We start from the raw sequence: 23,796 nt of genomic DNA, 5'->3' as shown, positions 1-23,796 counted from the left end.
CGGTGCCCAAAACTGGACACAGGTTAATCCTTTTTTTTAATTTTTTTTTTAGATCGGGCGATTCTGAACACGGCGATACCAAATATGTGTATGTTTGTTTTGTTTTATTTAAATGGGGCACAAGGGGGGTGATTTGAACTTTTATATTTTTTTTATTTTTAAAAACATTTTTCTTTAACTTTTGGCATGCTTCAATAGCCTCTATAGGAGGCGAGAAGCTGCCATAACCCGATTGGCTCAGCTACATAGAGGCGATGATCAGTTTGCCTCTATGCAGCTGAATTACGAGTTGCTATGAGCGCCGACCACTGGGTGGCGCTCATAGCAATCCTTCACTGACAACTATAGAGGTCTCCAGGAGATCTCTAGTTGTCAAGCTGACGAACTGTTGACCCCCGATCACGTGATGGGGGTCATCTGTGTGCGTATTTCCGGCACAATTGCCAGAAGCGCCATTTAAATGCCTCTGTCAGAGTTTGACAGCAGCATTTAACCCGTGGCTATTGCAGGCACATGTCAGCTGTTAACATGCTTCCGCATGCGTCGTTTTGACGATGCGGCGACCAGAGTAGGACGCAGCTGGTTGCATTTTTTTTTCTCCGCATCGTCAAAACGACGCATGCGGAAGCGTCCGCATACAGCCGCACGACCTGCTTACCTAATGTTAAAGATAGGTACGCAGGCCGCATGCAGAAGTAAGGCTGAGCTAGCGGCGGAGGTGCGGCCGAGGGCGGTGCTTAACGGAGGAAGTCCGCAGCTCCTCAAAACGCTAGCCTTACCTCAGCGTGTGTGGACGCATGGTAGTGACTACATTCGCTGCTTAGGCTACTTTCACAATTGCGCTTTCTGCTGTTCGTCGTTGTACAGCAAAATGACGTCGACGGACGTCCCAAACATAGAGAGACTTTTTCTCGGACTTGAATGTCCTTCTGGGCATGCTCAGAGGGGAAACACGTGATACGTCGCTGGATTGCTGTGTGTGACGGTCAGCGACGGATCTTGCGTCCATAGGCTTCCATTGTAGCCGACGACTGACAGCGCAGGATGCGTCGCTGACCGATTTTCTGACGTGCACAAAAAACGTTCCTATGAAAGTTTTCTCTGCACGACGGACCGCTATTTTCTGATAGGTGGAGGAAGTGGCAAGAGGCCCCTCCTCCAATTAAGTCAGTGCAGATGGAGACAGCGAGCCGGTGGGCTGTTATCCAGCCTCTCTACCGTCCCGGTCCACGGACCAGACTGAGATAGTCTGATAGCCCTCTGGCTATCTGAAGCAGTTCCATAAAGGATTCTCAAATAAATGGGTAGATGACATAGGTAATTTAGATGAAGCACAATGGAATACAATCATGGAACTCGCGTTTATATCTATCGTTATGTGAAGCACAAAGATGGGCACAATTGTATTTCAAAGACAATTGTAGTGTAGCTGTATCTGCACTGTGCAGTGATGAGGCAGTGACCCATCGAAGTGCAAACAAAAGTCTCTTTAATGCTCAACTCACAGCAATACACAGCACACGATATCCTCCGTATCTCAGCTGGGAAACATATCTTCCAGATTGCAGCCAATAAACACGCCAGTCTACCTCCGAGACCAGTTGTTGTGGATGTATGCACCACCATGTACACTGTGGGTGCCAGGCCTTTCAACTCCCTTGGCTGTTTGACTCCTCTTGCCTGTCTTTCCTCACACAGGCGGAGTTCTGCAGAGCCTTCTGCTCTGCACTCTTGCAAACACCAGACTGACCCTGACACACCCAAACCCTTTACTACAGGGTTTTTAACTGGAATCTGTGGCCATGGGCCACATGGAAAACCCGGCCAGGAAGGAAACGGACTGCCCCACTACTCCTTTTAAAAAAACAAAAGCCCAGAGCAGGTTTTCTTAAATCTCCCTTGGACAAATAGTTTGCCCAAAACTAACACTTCTTTTTTTATTTCGTATTGCAGTCACAGCTACGCCTGTGACTGCAATGCACTCTCATGGCCTCAATGCGCCTCTGTGCGCATCCTGGGGGGACACACAGCGACCCTCACATGTAACACCAGACACTGCCTCACACAATTTAGAATGTCAAGCTTCCTATGTAAAATAGCCTTCTATTAACTAATTATAAAATATAAATGAAGCAGATATACATGCACTATATAGTGCTGTGAGCCCAATGCCGCCTAAACATAGCGTGTATAAAAGGAAAGTGTCATATAATTGGAAGTCACGGTTGACACTGTGCCTCCCTGTGTAGATGGGATTAAACATGGGGAGGCAATGTGTGAAACCGCCAGGATGGTTTGACACATCGCCTACACGTGTTTAATCCCATGTGTTAAACCGCTAGCGTCAAACCATTCTGGCGGTTTCACACATAGCCTCCCCGTGTTTAATCCCGTCTACGCAGGTAGGCACAGTGTAAACCGTGGCTTTCATTTAAATGATCCTTTTATACACACTATATTCACGCCACATTGGGCTCACAGTACTATATAGTGCGTGTATATCTGGTTCATTTATATTTTAGTATCCCCACACACAAAGGCACTTAGTGCGTTTATTCATGCAGCTTTTGGTACTTATATAGGACAGTGAAAGCGCTTGTGCATGGTAAACATATATAATTATAAAATATGTTTCCATCTTGAAGTAGAAGGATTATCTATATAACCTTTTCTGATTTTATTGTGTGTAAAATATATATGTATGTATGTATGTTAAGCAAAATATTCTCTACTTTGCTTAGGCTTCCCTCACCTGTCGAGAAGTGTCTATCATTCCTATATTCCAATGAGTCCCCTAGAGTCAACTGGTGGAGTTGCTCCATTAATAACACGAATGGGCCAACATAGTAAGATTAATCCTCAAAAAGGTGCAGTATTCTGTTATTTTTTTATCTTCTTGTTTGTTATACTTTCATTTATACCTGCGAGACCCTAAATAGAAATCTTAATTTTCAATTTTTCTTTTAGTGTCCGAGTTAAACAGAAAACATTTATCAGGTAAGTTGATGAATGCATGAATTATAAGGGTAAGAGATGGATAGACATTCAGATCACCTGCTAATATTTGAAGGCCCAGAAGAAGCGTGTGGAAACTATGATCGTTTCTTTAATAATCTGTTGAAACAGAATAAGTGTCACAAATAAAAATTAGTCTATGATTAAAGGAAACCTGTCACCAGTTTTGGCTGATATAAGATACCGCCATCACCTTTCAGGGCTGATATACAGCATACTATAATGCTGTAAATCTGCCCCCAACCCGACCTGCAAGAGAAGAATAATAGGTTTTATTATACTCACCTGCGGGGCTTTCTGGTCCGAGGGTTATCACTCTACTTGGTCCCTCCCATCTTCTTGTGATGCCACCCTTCTTGCTTCGTGTGGATGAATCGTCCCTGCATCATCCACACAGTCTTCTCTGCACCGCGCTCCTGCGCAGGCGTACTTCTTTGTCCTGTTGATGGCAGAGCAATGTACTACAATGTGCAGGTGCTAGGAAAGGTCACAGTGTCCTGGCACCTGCGCACTGCAGGGCATTGCTCTGCCCTCAACAGGACTTAGCAAAGTTGTATCGAGCTGAAATATCATTTTTTCATTTAGAGTTGTTGCTGTCTTTCTCCTTTATACATATTTTACATAAAATGAATAGAGATTGTTAGCCTAAAATATGGTATATGCTTTCTTGCTTACATATCACTTTAATTTTTTTCCCAGATGGGTTTTGCCTTGTTGGTCAGCAGTCAACATATCCTTCTCAAACATCAGTTTTAAAGACAAAAGCTAATCCAACAAAAAGCTTTCATGTAAATGATCCAGTGTGCCATTTAAATAAAAACTTCAAGGAGCCTTCCAAAGACTCTAAGGAAAAAGTTTTCAGAAGTGAAATCTTTCTTTCTCCTTCTGTACAGAGCACAGCAAAAAAAGAGAGATTTTCAGAAGACACACAATCTAGAGACTTAAGTGACCGTGAGCTGGACTATAAAGCTGAAAAGGAGAGGAAGAAATTAACGCTTCATAAATTGCCTAAACATGGGGAGCATTCTTTGTTTACATCCGAATTAAATCCACACCGCTGGTCAGGAAATATGGAAACAAAGTCCAAACATCTCCAAACGTCTCTTTTGAGTAACTATGAGGGAGAATCTTTCTCCAAAGCTATTAGCTCTGCAGAAAACAAATTTATTAAACAATCAAGTGGACATGATGAGAATATAAGACCTTTATGCCAGACCATCTTAAATCACAGTAAACTTGGAGATTCTATTGTGACCTCAGATAAAAATTTGGGCCCACAATGCATGTGTCCATCCTGTCACCCTGTAAATTCTTTCTGTAAAGTAGCCTCCACTACATCTGCTCAGCCGGTCATCTCTTCCATGCAGAGCATCATTCAGCAAGCCAAGGATCCTAACAATGAGATAAAGACATTAGCATCAAATTTTTTAGTTATCGATGCTGTGTCCGATGAACGTGACAGTTGCGTAAATATTGATATCCAAGCAAGTAACTGTAATGGAAAAGAATTGAGAAATCCTGAGGAAAAAGCACAGTTTTTAGGTTCTTCTTTTTTCAAGGAGTTATTAGTAAATGAAACAAAAAGAACAGATGGCAATCGAGAGCAAGGCTCTGTGATTTGCTGTAATACCTCCTTAAAAGGTCAAAGGGTTGTGGAGTCTTTCCCAAAGAATTATGGCCATGTCTGTGTAGAGAAAAAAATATTTGCTTCTAATGCTGAGTCTATCCATTGTGGGCAGAAGAACTGCATCAAAAACGCATGTAAGATGTCTGGATTTATTGATTCTCATCAACAAGATGAAGGAAATGTAATTGTGAAGCACCCAGAAGAAAAAGCAACACAGATAAAAAACAGTAATATCACCAATTTACAGATGCCTGCTTTAGCAACACAGCACTCCCAAATAATCCCAGGAAAAGAGGAAACAACTAAACTTTGTATTGAATCTAAAACTTTGGGTAGTAGAAAAACCAATGTACAATCCACAGATCCATCTGGTCATTGTGAGCATTCTGCCATGCAAAATCTTATTTCCTATAGTGGAAACTTTGAAAAAGAAACTGCTTCTTGGCAATGTAGTGGAAGAAAGAGTCCTTTTGGTGGTCTTGGCAACATGAAATTAGATGAAACCCAGTTAAAAGATGTTAAAATGCACAATTTGTCACAGAAAGAGGTAAAAAATTATCTGGATAGACCTGAAAACACTAAGGACAAGGCCAAGGATTCATTAAGTTTTCAAGGGGAAGTGGAAGTGCGGAATCCACCAGTTGGCATAGCTGTGGCAGTTGCTCGACAAAAGGACAATGGTGCATCTAAAATGCACTCTAAAGGTAAGATGTGTAAAAGTTAGCACTGTAACCCAGTTACTGCCAACAAACACCAAAATCTAGTTACTGTTTTAACCCCCCCTTTTTTTATCAAGCTTGTGAGTTTATGGGAGCGTTCTAGGGATTTTTATGATTTTTTTATATTTGTTAAGCTAACCATTTTCCCCACCCAACAGGTTTTCCAGAAAACTCTTAGGCCATGTTCACACTTTGCGTTTTTTACCGCGGATCCGCGGCGATTTTGATGCCGCGGGTCCGCAGCAGTTTCCATTGCGTTTACATTAACATGTAAACCCTATGGAAACCGCTAACCGCAGTGCACATGCTGCGGGAAAAAACGCGCAGAAACGCAGCGGTTTACAACCCGCAGCATGTCACTTCTTTGTGCAGAATCGCTGCGATTCTGCACCCATAGAAATGCATTGTTCCGCTTACTTCCCGCATGGGGCTGTGCCCACGATGCGAGAAGTAAGCGGATAATGTGCGGTTGCTACCCGGGGTGGAGGAGAGGAGACTCTCCTCCAGGCCCTGGGAACCATAAATAGTGTAAAAAAAAAAAAAAAGAATTAAAATAAAAAATAATGATATACTCACCTCTCAGCGCGGCACGCGGCCGTCCGGTCTCAGTTGCTGTGCGAGCAGGGCCTGAGATGACGTCGCGGTCACATGACCGTGACGTCACGAAGGTCCTTCTCGGCACAGCATCTTTGGAACCGGAGCGCCGCGTGCAGTGCCGAGGAGATCCGGACATCAGAGGGTGAGTATAACCAATTTTTATTATTTTTAACATTACTATTGATGCTGCATATGCAGCATCAATAGTATAGGAGTAATCCCGCAGCGGAAATCTCAAAACAAACCGCGATAAGGGTACGTTCACACAGGACTTTTTTGCTGCTTTTTTTTATGCTAATTTTCAGCTGCTTTTTACAGTACCAGTAAAGCCTATGAGATTTCAGAAATCTCATGCACACGTTGGTTTTTTGTTTGATCAGTATTTTCTGCTTTGCTGCTTTTTTTGGACATAGGGCATGTCACTTCTTTCAGCGTTTTTGCTGCGTTTTTGCAGCGTTTTTTCACCCATTGACTTGAATGGGTGATGAAAAAAACGCTGCAAAAACGCTGAAAAAACGCATGTAGCATTATTTGCTGCGTTTTTTGTGCAGAAAATCATGGCCAGCAGGAAGGGATCTCACAGCCAAGAGCTTAGGGGTGTGGTTAGTGAGGTGTGAAGAGCCATTGTGAGCCATTGTGAGGTGTGAAGAGCCATTGCTTTTTTTTGGAAGTGCATCTGAACAGCAAGGTGGATTGCTGTTGAGGGGAGATAGAGAGAAAAAAAAATAAATCTATAAATCTTCAGCACAGCGAGTGTGAGCGAGCTGAGTGTGACCTGAGCGTAAGTGTGAACGGCGGTAAGTGTGTGACTTGTGATTCAGTGACTTTGGAATCAGGGAGTTTCCAAGGGAGGAATTGCTTCTGTTTTTTTTTTTATATATATTTTTTTTTTTTTTGGTTTAATTAATACTTTGTATTTATTTTTAATTAACGTTTCTGTGTGGTGCAATCCCCATTAGGAAATGTGCTCCACAATTGTTAATGCCATCCAGTGTACATCTTGCCACATGTATGCAGTCCTTGACCAGCCGGTCGAGGGTGCATACTGCTGTGCGAGATGTGAGCACATTGTGCATTTGGAAACCCAGATACTGGATCTAAATGTGCAGCTGGCAACACTGAGATCCATAGACAATATGGAGAGGAGTCTTCTGCTCACAGAGCAGACGCTCAATGGGATAGATGAGGAGGGGGGATGGTAGGATGGAGCTGCAGGACAGTGTGGCAGTTAGCTGGGTGACAGATAGAAGGCGGGGTAGAGGGAAGAGTGCCAGGGAGGCTAGTCCTGATCTGGCACACCCCAATAAGTTCGCTAAGTTGGCAGATGAGGGGGGTGCCAGTACAGGGGTAGCACTGCTGCAGCCAGGCATGTCCTCTGAAAACCGGAGGAGTGACTGCTCCAGTAAGGAGGGAAAAAGGAGAGCAGGGCAGGCCAGACAGGTGCTGGTAGTGGGGGACTCAATTATTAGGGGAACAGATAGGGCAATCTGTCACAAAGACAGGGATCGTCGGACGGTGTACTTGCCTACCTGGCGCTCGAGTCCGACACATCGCTGATCGGGTGGACAGATTACTGGGAGGGGCTGGTGAGGACCCAGCGGTCATGGTGCACATTGGCACAAATGACAAAGTTAGAGGTAGGTGGAAGGTCCTTAAAGATGATTTCAGGGAATTAGGCTGCAAGCTGAAAACAAGGACCTCCAACGTGGTATTTTCCGAAATACTGCCTGTACCACGTGCCACGCCAGAGAGGCAACGGGAGATTAGGGAGATTAATAAGTGGCTCAGAAATTGGTGTAGGAAGGAGGGGTTTGGGTTCCTGCAAAACTGGGCCGACTTCTCAGTTGGCTACAGGCTCTACGCTAGGGACGGGCTGCACCTCAATGGGGAAGGGGCAGCTGTGCTGGGGGAGAAAATGGTTAGAAGGTTGGAGGAGTGTTTAAACTAGGGATTGGGGGGGAGGGTATTCATTTTATAGGAGGGGAAGATAGTGCAGATAGAGACCTGGGCACAAATAAGGAAGTTGGGGGTGGCGGTGGCATGGGGGGTGGGGTTAGAACAGTTAGTAATTTAAGAAAGAATAGAGGTACAGAGAGGAACATCAAGTGCATGTATACTAATGCCAGAAGCCTCGCCAACAAAATGGATGAATTAGAACTAATGTTGTTGGAGCATAATTATGACATGGTGGGGATATCTGAGACGTGGCTGGATGAGAGCCATGACTGGGCTGTTAACTTGCAGGGCTATAGCCTTTTCAGAAATGACCGTTCAGATAAGCGAGGGGGTGGGGTGTGTCTGTATGTAAAATCGACCTTAAAACCCATCCTGCATGATAATATAGGTGAATCTAATGAAAATGTAGAGTCTCTGTGGGTGGAGATAAGGGGAGGGGGAAAAAATAATAAATTACTGATAGGGGTTTGTTAAAAATCTCCAAAACTAATGGAAGCAATGGAGAATATCCTCGTAAAGCAAATAGATGAAGCTGCGACTCAAGGAGAAGTCATTATTATGGGGGACTTCAACTACCCTGAAATAGATTGGGGAACAGAAACCTGCAGTTCCAGCAAAGGTAATCGGTTTTTGACAACTATGAGAGACAATTACCATTCACAACTGGTTCAGGACCCAACAAGGAGGGGGGCACTGCTAGACCTAATATTAACCAACAGGCCAGACCGCATATCAAATATAAGTGTTGGGGGTCACTTGGGGAATAGTGATCACAAAATAATAAGTTTTCATGTAACCTTTAATAAGATGGGTAGTAGGGGGGTGACAAGGACACTAAACTTCAGGAGGGCAAATTTCCAACGGATGAGAGAGGATCTTGGTGCAATTAACTGGGACGATATCCTGAGACACAAAAATACACAAAGAAAATGGGAGACATTTATTAGCATCCTGGATAGGACCTGTGCACAGTATATACCGTATGGGAATAAACATACTAGAAATAGGAGGAAACCAATATGGCTAAATAGAGCTGTAAGGGGCGCAATAAGGGACAAAAAGAAAGCATTTAGAGAATTAAAGGAAGTAGGTAGTGAGGAGGCATTAAATAAATACAGAAAATTAAATACATTCTGTAAAAAGCAAATCAAGGCAGCAAAGATTGAGACAGAGAGACTCATTGCCAGAGAGAGTAAAAATAATCCCAAAATATTCTTTAACTATATAAATAGTAAGAAACTAAAAAATGACAGTGTTGGCCCCTTTAAAAATAGTCTGGGTGAAATGGTGGATGAGGATGAGGAAAAGGCCAATATGCTAAATGACTTTTTTTCATCAGTATTTACAAAAGAAAATCCCATGGCAGACAAAATGACTAGTGATAAAAATTCCCCATTAAATGTCACCTGCTTAACCCAGCAGGAAGTACAGCGGCGTCTAAAAATCACTAAAATTGACAAATCTCCGGGCCCGGATGGGATACACCCCCGAGTACTGCAGGAACTAAGTACAGTCATTGATAGACCATTATTTTTAATCTTTAAAGACTCCATAATAACAGGGTCTGTACCACAGGACTGGCGTATAGCAAATGTGGTGCCAATATTCAAAAAAGGGGCAAAAACTGAACTCTGTAATTATAGGCCAGTAAGTTTAACCTCTACTGTGGGTAAAATCCTGGAGGGCATTCTAAGGGATGCTATGCTGGAGTATCTGAAGAGGAATAACCTCATGACCCAGTATCAGCACGGGTTTACTAGGGACCGTTCATGTCAGACTAATTTGATCAGCTTCTATGAAGAGGTAAGTTCCGGACTGGACCAAGGGAACCCAGTGGACGTAGTATATATGGACTTTTCCAAAGCTTTTGATACGGTGCCACACAAAAGGTTGTTACATAAAATGAGAGTAATGGGGATAGGGGAAAATATGTGTAAGTGGGTTGAGAGCTGGCTCAGGGATAGGAAACAAAGGGTGGTTATTAATGGAGCACACTCGGACTGGGTCAAGGTTAGCAGTGGGGTACCACAGGGGTCAGTATTGGGCCCTCTTCTTTTTAACATATTTATTAATGACCTTGTAGGGGGCATTCAGAGTAGAATTTCAATATTTGCAGATGACACTAAACTCTGCAGGGTAATCAATACAGGGGAGGACAATTTTATATTACAGGATGATTTATGTAAACTAGAAGCTTGGGCTGATAAATGGCAAATGAGCTTTAATGGGGATAAATGTAAGGTCATGCACTTGGGTAGAAGTAATAAGATGTATAACTATGTGCTTAATTCTAAAACTCTGGGCAAAACCGTCAATGAAAAAGACCTGGGTGTATGGGTGGATGACAAACTCATATTCAGTGGCCAGTGTCAGGCAGCTGCTACAAAGGCAAATAAAATAATGGGATGTATTAAAAGAGGCATAGATGCTCATGAGGAGAACATAATTTTACCTCTATACAAGTCACTAGTTCGACCACACTTAGAATACTGTGCACAGTTCTGGTCTCCGGTGTATAAGAAAGACATAGCTGAACTGGAGCGGGTGCAGAGAAGAGCGACAAAGGTTATTAGAGGACTGAGGGGTCTGCAATACCAAGATAGGTTATTACACTTGGGGCTATTTAGTTTGGAAAAACGAAGACTAAGGGGTGATCTTATGTTAATGTATAAATATATGAGGGGACAGTACAAAGACCTTTCTGATGATCTTTTTAATCATAGAGCTGAGACAGGGACAAGGGGGCATCCTCTACGTCTGGAGGAAAGAAGGTTTAAGCATAATAACAGACGCGGATTCTTTACTGTAAGAGCAGTGAGACTATGGAACTCTCTGCCGTATGATGTTGTAATGAGTGATTCATTAATTAAATTTAAGAGGGGACTGGATACCTTTCTGGAAAAGTATAATGTTACAGGGTATATACACTAGATTCCTTGATAAGGCGTTGATCCAGGGAACTAGTCTGATTGCCGTATGTGGAGTCGGGAAGGAATTTTTTTCCCCATGGTGGAGTTACTCTTTGCCACATGGGGTTTTTTTGCCTTCCCCTGGATCAACATGTTAGGGCATGTTAGGTTAGGCTATGGGTTGAACTAGATGGACTTAGTCTTCCTTCAACCTTAATAACTATGTAACTATGTAACTATGTAACTATTGTGAGGTGTCCTGATTGTGATCTATTGTGAGGGAGTTCCTGGTAGTAAGGTGTGAAGAGCCATTGTGAGGTGTGAAGAGCCATTGTGAGGTGTCCTAGCAGCTGAAAATTGGCATAAAAAAAGCAGCAAAAATCTGCAGCAAAAATCTGCAGCAAAAATCTGCAGCAAAAAAGTCCTGTGTGAACGTACCCAAAAAACGCACCAAAATAACGCACCTAAATTAGCATAAAAAAAGCAGCAAAAAAAAGCAGCAAAAAAGTCCTGTGTGAACGTACCCTAAATCTGCAGGGATAACCGCAGCGGTTTTGCCCTGCAGATTTATCAATTCCGCTGCGGAAGAACCTACAGAGCACGCCGCAAAGTGTGCACATAGCCATAGAATTGCATTGAGAAATAAGTCCCATTCTGTTTTGATACTTTGTTACTTTCCGTGTCTATACTGCACCGCAGCATGCCATTAATACGTTTGAGGGAAAAAAAGGAGCACTTCTTTACACAGTGAACGAGGAAAGAGTATCTAACTATTGATAGAATCTTCCTTAAAGGGACGGTTTTGTTTGTATGTTAATTTGCAAACCCTTTTTTTTTATTTATTTATTTTTTTAGGGACCCCATCACATTTAAAGTCACTTAGAGGGGTCTATATGATACCCAAAAGTGACAGCTTTCTAAATACTGCACCCCTTAAGGTGCTCAAAGCCACATTCAAGAAGTATATTAACCCTTCAGGTGCTTCACAAGAATTTTTGGAATGTGAAAAAAAAAGAACATTAAACTTTTTTCACAACAAATTTACTTCAGATCCAATTTTTTTTTATTTTGACAAGGGTAACTGGGAAAATTGGACCCCAATATTTGTTGTGTAATTTCTCCTGAGTACACCGATACCCCATATGAGAGAGAAAACTAGTTTTTGGGCACACGGCAGAGCTTGGAATGGAAGGAGCGTCATTTGACGTTTTGAATGTAGAATTTCCTTGGATCATTAGCGGATGTCATATCCCGTTTGGCGAGCCCTTGAACATTAAAAACCCCCCTCAAGTGACCCCATTTTGGAAACTAGACCCCTCAAGGAATGGATTTAGATGTGTGGTGAGCATCTTGAACCCACAGGTGCTTCACAGAAGTTTATAACGTTGAGCTGTGAAAATAATAAAATCACATTTTCCCCACAAAAAGGTTATTTTGGGTTCAAGTTTTTCATTTTCATAAGGTTAACAGGTGAAAATGCACCATACAATTTGTTGTGCAATTTCTTCTGAGTATGACGATACCCCGTGTGTGGGGGAATACTACTTTTGAGGCACATTGCAAAGCTCAGAAGGGAAGAGGAGCCATACTGGAGTTCAGATTTTGCTGGAATGGTTTGAGGGTGCCATGTCACATTGGCAGAGCCCCTAAGAAGACCAGTTTGCAGACTCCATACAGAGAGCCCCTAATCGCTAGAAGAGCAGAATACCTTCTCAAGTGACCCCATTTTGGAAATTATACCCTATAGAGAAATTATCTACAAATGTAGTGATGAGTTTGACTCAATGGGTATTTTCCTGAAACAAGCAGCAATGAATGTTGTTCAGTGTTAATTGCAAACTGCCGTTGTAGTAACCAGTACACAGTAGTGACCAATACGTTGCAGTGACCAGTACGTTGCAGTCACCAGTACGTTATACCCAGTCCATGCGCCTTGAGTCGTGCACCCGTAAGTTAGGCGGGCTCTCATTGCTTCAGAAATGCCAAACGTGGATGCTGTATGTGGTTTAGGAACACTGTAAGGCTCAGAAGGGTGGGGGCATTTGGATTTGGGAGCGGAGAATTTGCTGAATTTCTTTTGGTGGGTGAGGTACCATTTTGCTTTTCCAGAGACTTTGTGCTACCAGTAACGTGGAAGCCCTCTATATTTCCGTTAACAGATGACCGACCTGAGTTAGGGCTTGCTTTTTTTGTGGATTTAGTTGAAGCTTTTATTGGCAACATTTTACATAACATTTGGGATCACATTTGTCCGGCGCCCTACGCTGAGCCCTTACTTTGGGGTTTTCATCTCAATCTCCGAGTGATGTGATTCAGATGAAACCCCCGAAGGATCTGTTTACTATAATGAGGCAGCAGAGATACTTTGGACTCCGTCTGGCCTCAGTTCAGTGCCAGAGGTTCCGTCTGAATCACGTATTTTAGAGATTTACACGGAAACCCTAGTGCAAGCGCTCAGCGCAGTGTGCAGGATAAATAAGCACGGAGTCTCACTGCGATCTTTAGGAGGTAGAAAGAAATAATCAACAGCAGGTGAAGAATTGGTTTTATTTATTTTTTACACCGATCCTCATGCGGTATAAGTGATTAGGCGACTTTATTCTTCGGGTCGCTGCGGTTACACCAATACCAGATTTATATCTGGTATTTGTTTGGCTGCTGTCATACACTAAAACACACTTTTTGTTGAAAAAAATAGGTTTTGCATCACCATATTTTGAGAGCTATAATTTTCCCATATTTTGTTCCACAGAGTCATGTAAGGGCTTGTTTTTTGTGGGACGAGTTGACTTTTTTATTGGTACAATTTTCAGGCACATGACATTATTTGATCGCTTTCTATTTCAAGTTTAAGCTTTTATGTGTGTAGTAAAAGTGATAAGCCAGTTTTATACAGTACAATTACCGCAATACCACATTTACATTTTTTTTTTATGTTTTCGTGCTTTTACACAATTAACAATAATTTTTTGCATCGATTTATTCTGAGTGCTATTACTTTAATTTTACACTGATGGAGCTGTATAGCGGCTTGTTTTTCGGGACAAGATGACCTTTTCAGCGGTACTTATAACAAAACCTGGCACTCAACTTTTGATATATGAAAGCAGTTTTTTTATTCCAAAAGGAAATGCAGTAACAGCAAAACGTTTCGGTCATAGACAATGACCTTCATCAGTTACGTATTGTGAGTAGTGGTGGGGTGAGTATTGTCAGATGGACAGACTGAAATGTTTGCTGCCCTTTTAACCCCTTCATGACCTTGGGATTTTTTCGTTTTTCTGTGTTCGTTTTTCTCTCCTCTCCTTCCCAGAGCCATAACTTTTTTTATTTTTCCGTCAATTTGGCCTTGTGAGGGCTTTTTTTTTGCGGGACGAGTTGTACTTTTGAACGACATCATTGGTTTTACCATGTCTTGTAGTAGAAAATGGGAAAAAAAATTCCATTCCAAGTGCGGTGAAATTGCAAAAAAAGTGCAGTCCCACACTTGTTTTTTGCTTGGCTTTTTTGCTAGGTTCGCTAAATGCTAAAACTCACCTACCATTATGATTCTCCAGGTCAGTACGAGTTCATAGACACCTAACATGACTAGGTTATTTTTTTATCTAAGTGGTGAAAAAATATTCCAAACTTTGCTAAAAAAAAAAAAAAAAAAAAAAAAATTGCGCCATTTTCCGATACCTGTAGCGTCTCCATTTTTCATGATCTGGGGTCGGTTGGGGGCTTATTTTTTGCGTGCCTAGCCGGCGTTTTTAATGATACCATTTCGGTGCAGATACGTTCTTTTGATCGCCCGTTATTGCATTTTAATGCAATGTCGCGGCGACAAAAAAAAATGTAATTCTGGCGTTTCAAATTTTTTTCTCGTTACGCCGTTTAGCGATCAGGTTAATGCTTTTTTTTATTGATAGATCGGGCGATTCTGAATGCGGCGATAGCAAATATGTGTAGGTTTGATTATTTTTTTATTGATTTATTTTGAATGGGGCGAAAGGGGGGTGATTTAAACTTTTATATATATATTTTTTTTTCACATTTTTTTTTTTAAATTTTGCCATGCTTCAATAGCCTCCATGGGAGGCTAGAAGCAGGCACAACACGATCGCCTCTGCTACATAGCAGCAATCTGATGTTCGCTGCAATGTAGCAGAAATGCAGGTGTGCTGTGAGCGCCGACCACAGGGTAGCGCTCACAGCTGCCGGGGATCAGTAACCATAGAGGTCTCAAGGACCTCTAAGGTTACTATTCTGAAGCATTGCCGACCTCCGATCATGTGACGGGGGTCGGCGATGTGCTCATTTCCGGCCGCCCGGCCGGAAGCGCCAGTTAAATGCCGCTGTATGCGTTTGACAGCGGCATTTAACTAGTTAATAGCGGCGGGTGAATCGCGATTTCACCCGCCGCAATTGCGGACACATGTCAGCTGTTCAAAACAGCTGACATGTCCCGGCTTTGATGCGGGCTCACCGCGGAGCCCTGCATCAAAGCAGGGGATCTGACCTCGGACGTACTATCCCGTCCGAGGTCAGAAAGGGGTTAAGGAAGGCACAGGTTAGAGGGCGTAGATAAGAGCGCAGCACGACAGTGGTGCTGCAGACGTGGACTCCACCGCTCGTCTCGTTTTGGATCGTACCTTGGCACCACTGTATAGAGCTGTGCACACGCTTATTCTGACACTTTTCAGCGGTACTATCATGGCTCTGGACGGAAATTCCTTTCCCCGTCCTGGGCTGTACGGAGTTAACCTTGCTGGCCTCCTTTTAGTTTGGGGAGGGCTATATTAACCTGCTCTCCTGTGGGGGGTTTGTCAGTGATAGTTGTGTCCTTGGATGAGCAGCTGACCTTGCTATACCTGTTAGACAGAGATAGCAACCACAGTCAATATAGATTTACCCAGAAATACTACCAAGCAGAGGTGAGATATAAAATGCCTTTATTAAATTTAATTGGCAGAATAAAAAATTTTAACAATTGTGCGCACAACAGGGACAATATTATACAATATCAAAATATTAAAATCAATTTGGGAGATGGTATAGGCTGACCCAATTATATTTCAAATATCAGGTGGGTAAAACCTCCGAAAAATTATATATAAATCAATAAATAAAATTAGAACACTATGTGGGATATAGCATACTACATGTGTATGGCACTTACATATATATATGTATATATAGGTCCATCTATTATACAGTTAACCCATAAAATAAATATATATATAAGTATACAAAAAAATATATATAATTAATAAATATATGTGTAAAAAGTGTATACCAAAAAATACTATATAAAGTGCCAATATATATAAAAAACAGTATTGCCAAAATATATGTGCAGCAAAAAGATAAATATAAGGTGCCAAATAGTGAATATATATTTTATTAAGATATGTGCAATATATATATACTACCTTCGTAGGACTTTGATCCGAAACGCGCATCGGGGTGCGCCACACGGGACCTGGCTGACCCTCTTTATACAGGTATATTGCACACTGCGTTCACCTCATTTTTCCTATTTAGTACTTTTTGAGACCTCTGTGGGACTCTGGCATTATCTGTATTTCAGTGTTGCACATTTCAATTGACACTGAACAATTTAGGCACTTTGGTATTGTGCTTTTCTATAAAATCCTGGCACTAATTGTGTAATTTTCACAGCTGTGCACCTAATGACATCCGCACCTATGCATTCGGTGCGGATGCTATAACTTCTTTTGTTTTTTGCACAATCAATGCATGCTACACTTTATTTTGCATTATTTGCACAAAATGCTGTAAGAAGTAGTATATATATATTGCACATATCTTAATAAAATATATATTCACTATTTGGCACCTGATATTTATCTTTTTGCTGCACATATATTTTGGCAATACTGTTTTTTATATATATTGACACTTTATATAGTATTTTTTGGTATACACTTTTTACACATATATTTATTAATTATATATATTTTTTTGTATATATATATATATATATATATATATATATATATATATATATATATATATATATATATATATATATATATATTTATTTTTTTATGGTTTAACTGTATAATAGATGGACCTATATATACATATATATATATGTAAGTGCCATACACATGTAGTATGCTATATCCCACATAGTGTTCTAATTTTATTTATTGATTTATATATAATTTTTCGGAGGTTTTACCCACCTGATATTTGAAATATAATTGGGTCAGCCTATACCATCTCCCAAATTGATTTTAATATTTTGATATTGTATAATATTGTCCCTGTTGTGCGCACAATTGTTAAAATTTTTTATTCTGCCAATTAAATTTAATAAAGGCATTTTATATCTCTCACCTCTGCTTGGTAGTATTTCTGGGTAAATCTATATTGACTGTGGTTGCTATCTCTGTCTAGTGGGTTTTTACACCTTTCTCCACGGAAACACTTGTCACTGATATAATATATATATATTTTACTTATTATTTATCTGGTTGTAAATTGTTTGATGTACGGTGACTGGCATGTCTGTGGTTGTGTTAATCTTGCTATACCTGTGTATACCGTTTGTTCCCATGTGCTTGTCTAGTGTATGATCCAGCTTGTCCACTGGCTTGCTCTCCGACTGCTGACCTTGTTTGTGCCCTTGGTTGGTTACTGCGTTCCTGTCTGTTTTTTCTGACTTCAGTTTGTGTTTGACCATTCTTTAGTCTGTGCCCTTGGATACTGCGTTTGCCCTCTGGCTATTGTACCCTGCTAGTCTGACCACTCTCTCTCCCATGCACGGAGTTAGCTCCTTCTCCAGCCACTCCCCCTGTGATGACGTGTCTCAGGTCCTGTTAGTGTAGCTCGCTCTCTGCAGCAGCCATAAACCTCTATTAGTTACTGATTTCTCCCCAATCACTTTCCTTAGTGTTCATTCCCCAGACACAATCTGTGTGTCCCTCACATTATCACTGACCCAAAAAACTTTTTTCCTCTTGTGTTGGGGTTGTTTTTTTTTTTTCTCTTGTGTTATTATGGATCCTCTGCGTGATGTCTCAGAGCAGGTCACAATTTAACCCAGATGGTGCAGAAATTATGGAGCAGAGGAATCTGGCTCAGTCCCATCAGCAGGTTCAGAGGGAGGTTGCTGATGCCGTTCGGGGTGCTGCTCTCTCTGGGGCTCAGGGTGGGGAAGTTACTGATGTACCGTTATTTTCCCCTGAACCTCCAGTTAAGTTACCCGATATCTTCTCTGGGGAAAAGAGAAAATTTCGGGCCTTTAAAGAGGGGTGTAAGTTATTGTTTTCTTTGCGACCCCGTTCTTCAGGGGACTAGGGTGAAAAGGTGGGGGTTGTTTTCTCTTTATTAAGGGAGGCGCCGCATGCTTGGGCTTTTTCTCTTTCTCCCACGGGTCCGGAATAAGTGTCTTTGAATCTGTTCTTTGAGGCCCTTGGGCAAATCTATGATGAACCTGATCGTGTGCTACTGGCTGAGGATATGGTTATGAGTCTGTCCCAGGGGAAGCACTCGACCGAGTGGTACTGTTCAGAGTTTAGGTGGTGGGCTGCAGAGGTGTCTTGGAATGATTCAGCCCTCAAGGAATTGTTCCTCCGAGGTCTGTTTGAACACCTTAAGGACACTTTGGCATTACATCCTCCATCGGACACTCTCGAGGAGGCCATGACACAGGCTGTCCGCATGGACTCCATGCTAGAGGAGTGATGCAGCAGGAGACCCCCTTGTATCCCGTCATTGTTGATTCTTCATCGTCTGTGGAAACCATGGAGGTGGGAGCTGTGTTCTTTATGGAAAAGGAGAGGAGACGCTGCAAGGAAAATAAACTTTGCTTCTACTGTGGGGCTCCGGGACACTGGAGAAAGGACTGCCCCTCTTGCCCTCCCTCCTCCAAGGTGTTGGGAAACGTCTAGGTCTGGGTAACGGTTGAGGAAGTTACCCAGATCCCCAGGTACACTTTTCCTCAATGCCTAAAATTCTGCTCCAGGTGGAGCTTGGGGTAGATGATGATCTATTCCCTACTACAGCATTTGTGGATTGTGGTTCAACCATTAATTTGATTGACTCTAACTTGGTTACTCTCTGTAAGATAGGGACAGTTAGGCTCGAGACGCCACTAAAAGTTGTGGCCATTGACTCCACTCCCCTCACCAAGTGGGGAATCATCCATGTCTTGGAAATATTCTTGCTTAAGGTGGGCTCTGCTCATATGGAACATATTACTTGCTTTATTTTGGACAAATTACCTGCAGGGTTTGTTCTGGGTTTTCCCTGGTTACAACGTCATAATCCTGTAATTAATTGGGAGACCAGAGAAATTGTCCAATGGTGAATTGTGTTAAATAATGTTGTAATTCTGTGTCTATTTCATCTGTCGGTCCGGAGGGTATTCTTGAGTAACTAAAGGATTTCGAGGACGTGTTCTCCGAAAGCGAGGCTGAGGTTTTACCACCACATCGTCCTTTTGATTGCGCCATTGATTTGATTTTGGGTGCTAAATTACCCAAGTCCCGGTTGTTTAACCTTTCAGGCCCTGAATGGGTTGCCATAAAGGAGTATATTGCCGAGAGCCTCCGTAAGGGGCATTTTTGACCTTCTGTTTCTCCTGTGGCCTCCGGATTTTTCTTTGTTAAAAAGAAGGATGGTGGTTTGCGCCCTTGCCTCGACTTTCGGGAACTTAATAAGGTAATTGTGAGATACACGTACCCACTCCCTCTTATTCCCGATTTGTGTAACCAATTGTCTGGGTCTAAATGGTTTTTTAAGTTAGATTTACGGGGAGGGGTTGTCCACTACTTTCAATTAACCCCCCAATGTATCCCCCCGGGGCCCCTGATGAATTGTGTAATTACCTTCCGTTGCCGTTTTCGCCTGTGAGCGGCGCTATTCCGGCGGCTGAGTCCGGGTCACGTGACCCCCAGGCTGCAGCCGCCGCTTATTTCCGCCGACGTCACGTCAATTTCCAGACTCTGGATGATTGTATGTGCGGGCCGGCGCCGGTATGTGTGGGCCGGCGCCGGTATGTGCTGGGGTCTGCTGGGGAGGTGGTCTTTGGGGTGTGTGTGTGTGTCACTGTGTGCAGGCATAGTCCGATGGGACTACAAGTCCCATCGGGCTCTGCCTGCTACAGTGACAGTGAGTGACACATTAGCCAATGATGGGACAGTAGTAGTCCCCATCATCTGGCTAATGTGTTGAATGTAAAAAAAAAAATAAATAAATACACATATACAGTACATACGTACGTACATACAACACACACCATGTGACAACATGCACCATGCGATATGTGAAAACATGCAACATACGACATTCACCATGCGACGACATGCGACGACATTCACCATGCGACGACATGCACCATGCGACAACATGCGACATGCACCATGTGACGACGTGCGATGACATGCACCATGTGACGACGTGCAATGACATGCACCATGCGACATGTACCATGCAATGACATGCGACGACATGCACCATGCGACGACATGCGACATGTACCATGCGATGACATGCACCATGCGACGACATGCGACATGTACCATGCAATGACATGCACCATGCTGCGACATGCACCATACGATGACATGCACCATGCGACGACATGCAACATGCGACGACATGCAACATGCGACGACATGCAACATATGACATGCGACGACATGCACCATGCGACGTGTACCATGCGATGACATGCACCATGCTGCGACATGCACGTGCGATGACATGCGACGACGTGCGATGACATGCACCATGCGACGACATGCACCATGCGGCGACATGCGGCAGACATGCACCATGCGACGACATGCACCATGCAACAACATGCACCATATGACATGCGACATGCACCATGCGACAACATGCACCATGCAACGACATGCACCATGCGACGACATGCAACATATGACCTGCACCATGCGACGACATGCACCATGCGACGACATGCACCATGCGGCAACATGCGACGACATGCAACATGTGACATGCAACATGCCACATACAGTACGTACATACATACAACATACATACAGACATACAGCACATATAACATAGAGTACATACTCACCATCACTTGTCACCTTGATCCCCGAAGCCATTGTCATCTGTAAAAAATAATTAAAATAATAAAAAAACAATATACTCTCTGATCCGCAGAAATCCAATTAAAACGAGTGTCCCTCGACGATCTCCCGTGGAGAGCAGGAGCATCTGCTGATGCGACTGCTCTCCAGGGGCTTCAGGAACACAATGATGGAAGGTATCCTTCCACAATGTATTCCTCACAATGTATTCCTACGCCCCTGTGAGAAAATAGTCCCTAGTCTCACTTTATGGCATTGCTATATGAGAAATTTTCCCACGCAGCTTTTTGCCATAAAGTAAGACTTTGAACTTTAGTAACCTCAGTGATGCACTGCAGGAGCCATTCTCTCCTGTCAGTGTGTCACTGGAGGTCCTATAGAGTAGTGACATCACCCGATGTCACTGTTCTATAAGGGAGATCGTCGTGGGACACTCGTTATTAATTGGACTACGGCGGACAGGTAGTATACGGTTTATTATTTTACATTTTTTGCAGGCGCTGAAGTATGGCAAGTATGGTTAAATGAAGAATATTAAAATACATTTTTCCTAATGTGTGTGTGTTTTTTTTAACCCTTTATTACTATTGGATTAATAACGGATAGTCGTCTTATTGACGCCTCTCCGTTATTAACCCGGCTTAATGTCACCTTACAATAGCAAGGTGACATTAACCCCTTATTACCCCATATCCCGCCGCTACACGGGAGTGGGAAGAGAGGGGCTAAGTGCCGGAATTTCTGGGCGGCTGCTGATTGGTATTTGTAGCCGGGGGGGGGGACCGATATCCATGGCCCCTCTCTAGGCTATGAATATCAGCCCGCAGCTGTCTGCATTGCCTTTCTGGCAATAAAATATAGGGGGACCCCACGTCATTTTTTTTGGTGGGGTCCCCCTATTTTAATAGCCAGTAAAGGCTACGCAGACAGCTGCGGGCTGATATTCATAGCAGGCTACAAATATTGGCCCCCGGCCGTCGGCTTTCCCCCTCTGGCACAGAAAATTGCGCGGGAGCCCACACCGTTTTTTTCCTTTTTTTAAATTAAATTAAACGCTCATTAAGACCTCTTTCACACTTGCGTCGGTACGGGTCCATCGCTATGCGTCGGGCCTACGTACTGACGCACGTTGTGAAATTTGTGTACGTCGTGGGCAGCGGATGCAGTTTTTCAACGCATCCGCTGCCCATTCTGAAGTCCGGGGAGGAGGGGGCGTAGTTTTGGCCGCGCATGCGCAGTAGAAAATGGCGGACGCGACGGACAAAAAAACGTTTACTTGAACGTTTTTTCATGCTAACGGTCCGCCAAAACACGACGCATCCGTTGCACGACGGACGCGGCGTTTGGCCATCCCTCGCGATCCGTCACTAATACAAGTCTATGGGTAAATAACGCATCCTGCGAGCACATTTGCAGGATCTGTTTTTTTCCCAAAAAGACGGATTGCGACGGATTGCTAAAAACGCAAGTGTGAAAGTAGCCTTAGGCTGCTTTCACACTAGCATCGGTAAGGGGCCGTCGCGCTGCGTCACTAATAAAAGTCTATGGAGAAAAAACGCATCCTGCAGACAACTTTGCAGGACGCGTTTTTTCTCCACAACGACGCATTGCGACGTGCAGTGCACGATGCTAGTGTGAAAGAGGCCTTAGAAACATCGGCCTTTCTATTATATATCTATGGATATATCTATCCATAGATATATTTATAGATATATATATATATATATCTATAGATACATAGATGTACCGTATCTATCCATATATTTGGCTGCTTTCACACATCAGGTTTTTGCCGTGAGGCACAATCCGGCGAGTTTTGAAAAAAAACGGATCCATTTTTTTCCGCCGGATCCGTTTTTTTCTCATAGAGTTGTATTAGCGCCGGATTGCGCCTGATGGCCACACGTTTCATCCGTTTTTTGATCCGTCAAAAAAGCTGTTCCCGCCGGATGGAAAACATACAGAGGAACGTTTTTCTGTCCGGCGAAAAAACGCACAGCGACGGATCCGGCAAAAAAACGTATGAAACTGAGCTGTGAAATGATGAATCCGGCCTTGGAATCCGTTTTTTCATGCATGTTTCCATTCAAATCATGCACGTTTTCCGTTTATTTACTTATTTCCAAAAACGGCATTAAGGCTACGTTCACATTCGCGTCTTTGGACGCAGCGTCGTCGACGCATAACGACGCATGCGTCATGCGCCCCTATCTTTAACGTTGGTGGCGCATGGACATGCGTTGGCATGCGTTTTGCTGCGTATCACAACGCATGCGTCGTTTCACCGCACCTGGGGGGGCGCGGCCGACGCTACATGTTGCATTTTTGTAGCGTCGATTTTTTTTTTTAAAAAAAGCATGCGTCGCCCGTGCGTCGTAAATGCGTTTTAATCCCCATTGAAAACAATTGACAACGCAACGGACGCAAGTGCGTGCATCGTACTGCGTTGTGCGACGCATGCGTTGTTTAATAAAATAACAAAATAAAGGGTCTAGACGGTGTCTAGACAGTGAAAAAACATCCCACATATATAAATAAAATGTTTGCATTGTTTCACTTGACTGCTGCATAGGACAGAGACAGACAAGCTCTCATCTGCATCATCTGCTTGCAAGAGATGTAAGTATAGAATGGATCTGCGCATTTTCTTTGTCTTTGATTTTTAAAAATTTATAGCAAGCTGTGTATTTGTTTTATGCACTTTATATACTGTGGTTGTGTAATGGACTTTTTTATTCTGGTTCTGATGTATTTCTGGCGTTATATGATGGCGTTTCATTGTCTCCGGCCTTGTTGGTTTTATTGTATGGTGGTCTATCCAGGATTGACTTTTATTTCCCATTTTTTGGGGGTGTTTTTTATTATGGTTCTGATGTATTTCTTGCGTTATATGA

At 42.9% G+C, this 23,796-nt stretch overlaps 1 protein-coding gene across 7 annotated transcripts in view; it reads left to right on the top strand.

Annotated features, from left to right (window-relative positions):
* Positions 1–23,796, top strand: part of TNRC18 (trinucleotide repeat containing 18) — a 997,170-nt gene that overhangs the window by 183,690 nt on the left and 789,684 nt on the right. For all 7 annotated transcript variants that reach the window (XM_077275610.1, XM_077275609.1, XM_077275606.1 and 4 more), the window contains 3 exons: positions 2,742–2,867; positions 2,968–2,997; positions 3,715–5,346. In XM_077275610.1, coding sequence (XP_077131725.1) covers positions 2,742–2,867; positions 2,968–2,997; positions 3,715–5,346 — 1,788 coding nt within the window. The remainder of the gene's footprint in view (positions 1–2,741; positions 2,868–2,967; positions 2,998–3,714; positions 5,347–23,796) is intronic.

This window comes from Ranitomeya variabilis, chromosome 7 (genome assembly GCF_051348905.1).
Source record: "Ranitomeya variabilis isolate aRanVar5 chromosome 7, aRanVar5.hap1, whole genome shotgun sequence".
NCBI lineage: Eukaryota > Metazoa > Chordata > Amphibia > Anura > Dendrobatidae > Ranitomeya > Ranitomeya variabilis.
Note: the sequence above shows the minus strand (reverse complement) of the source record. Positions and strands in the feature narration are given on the sequence as shown.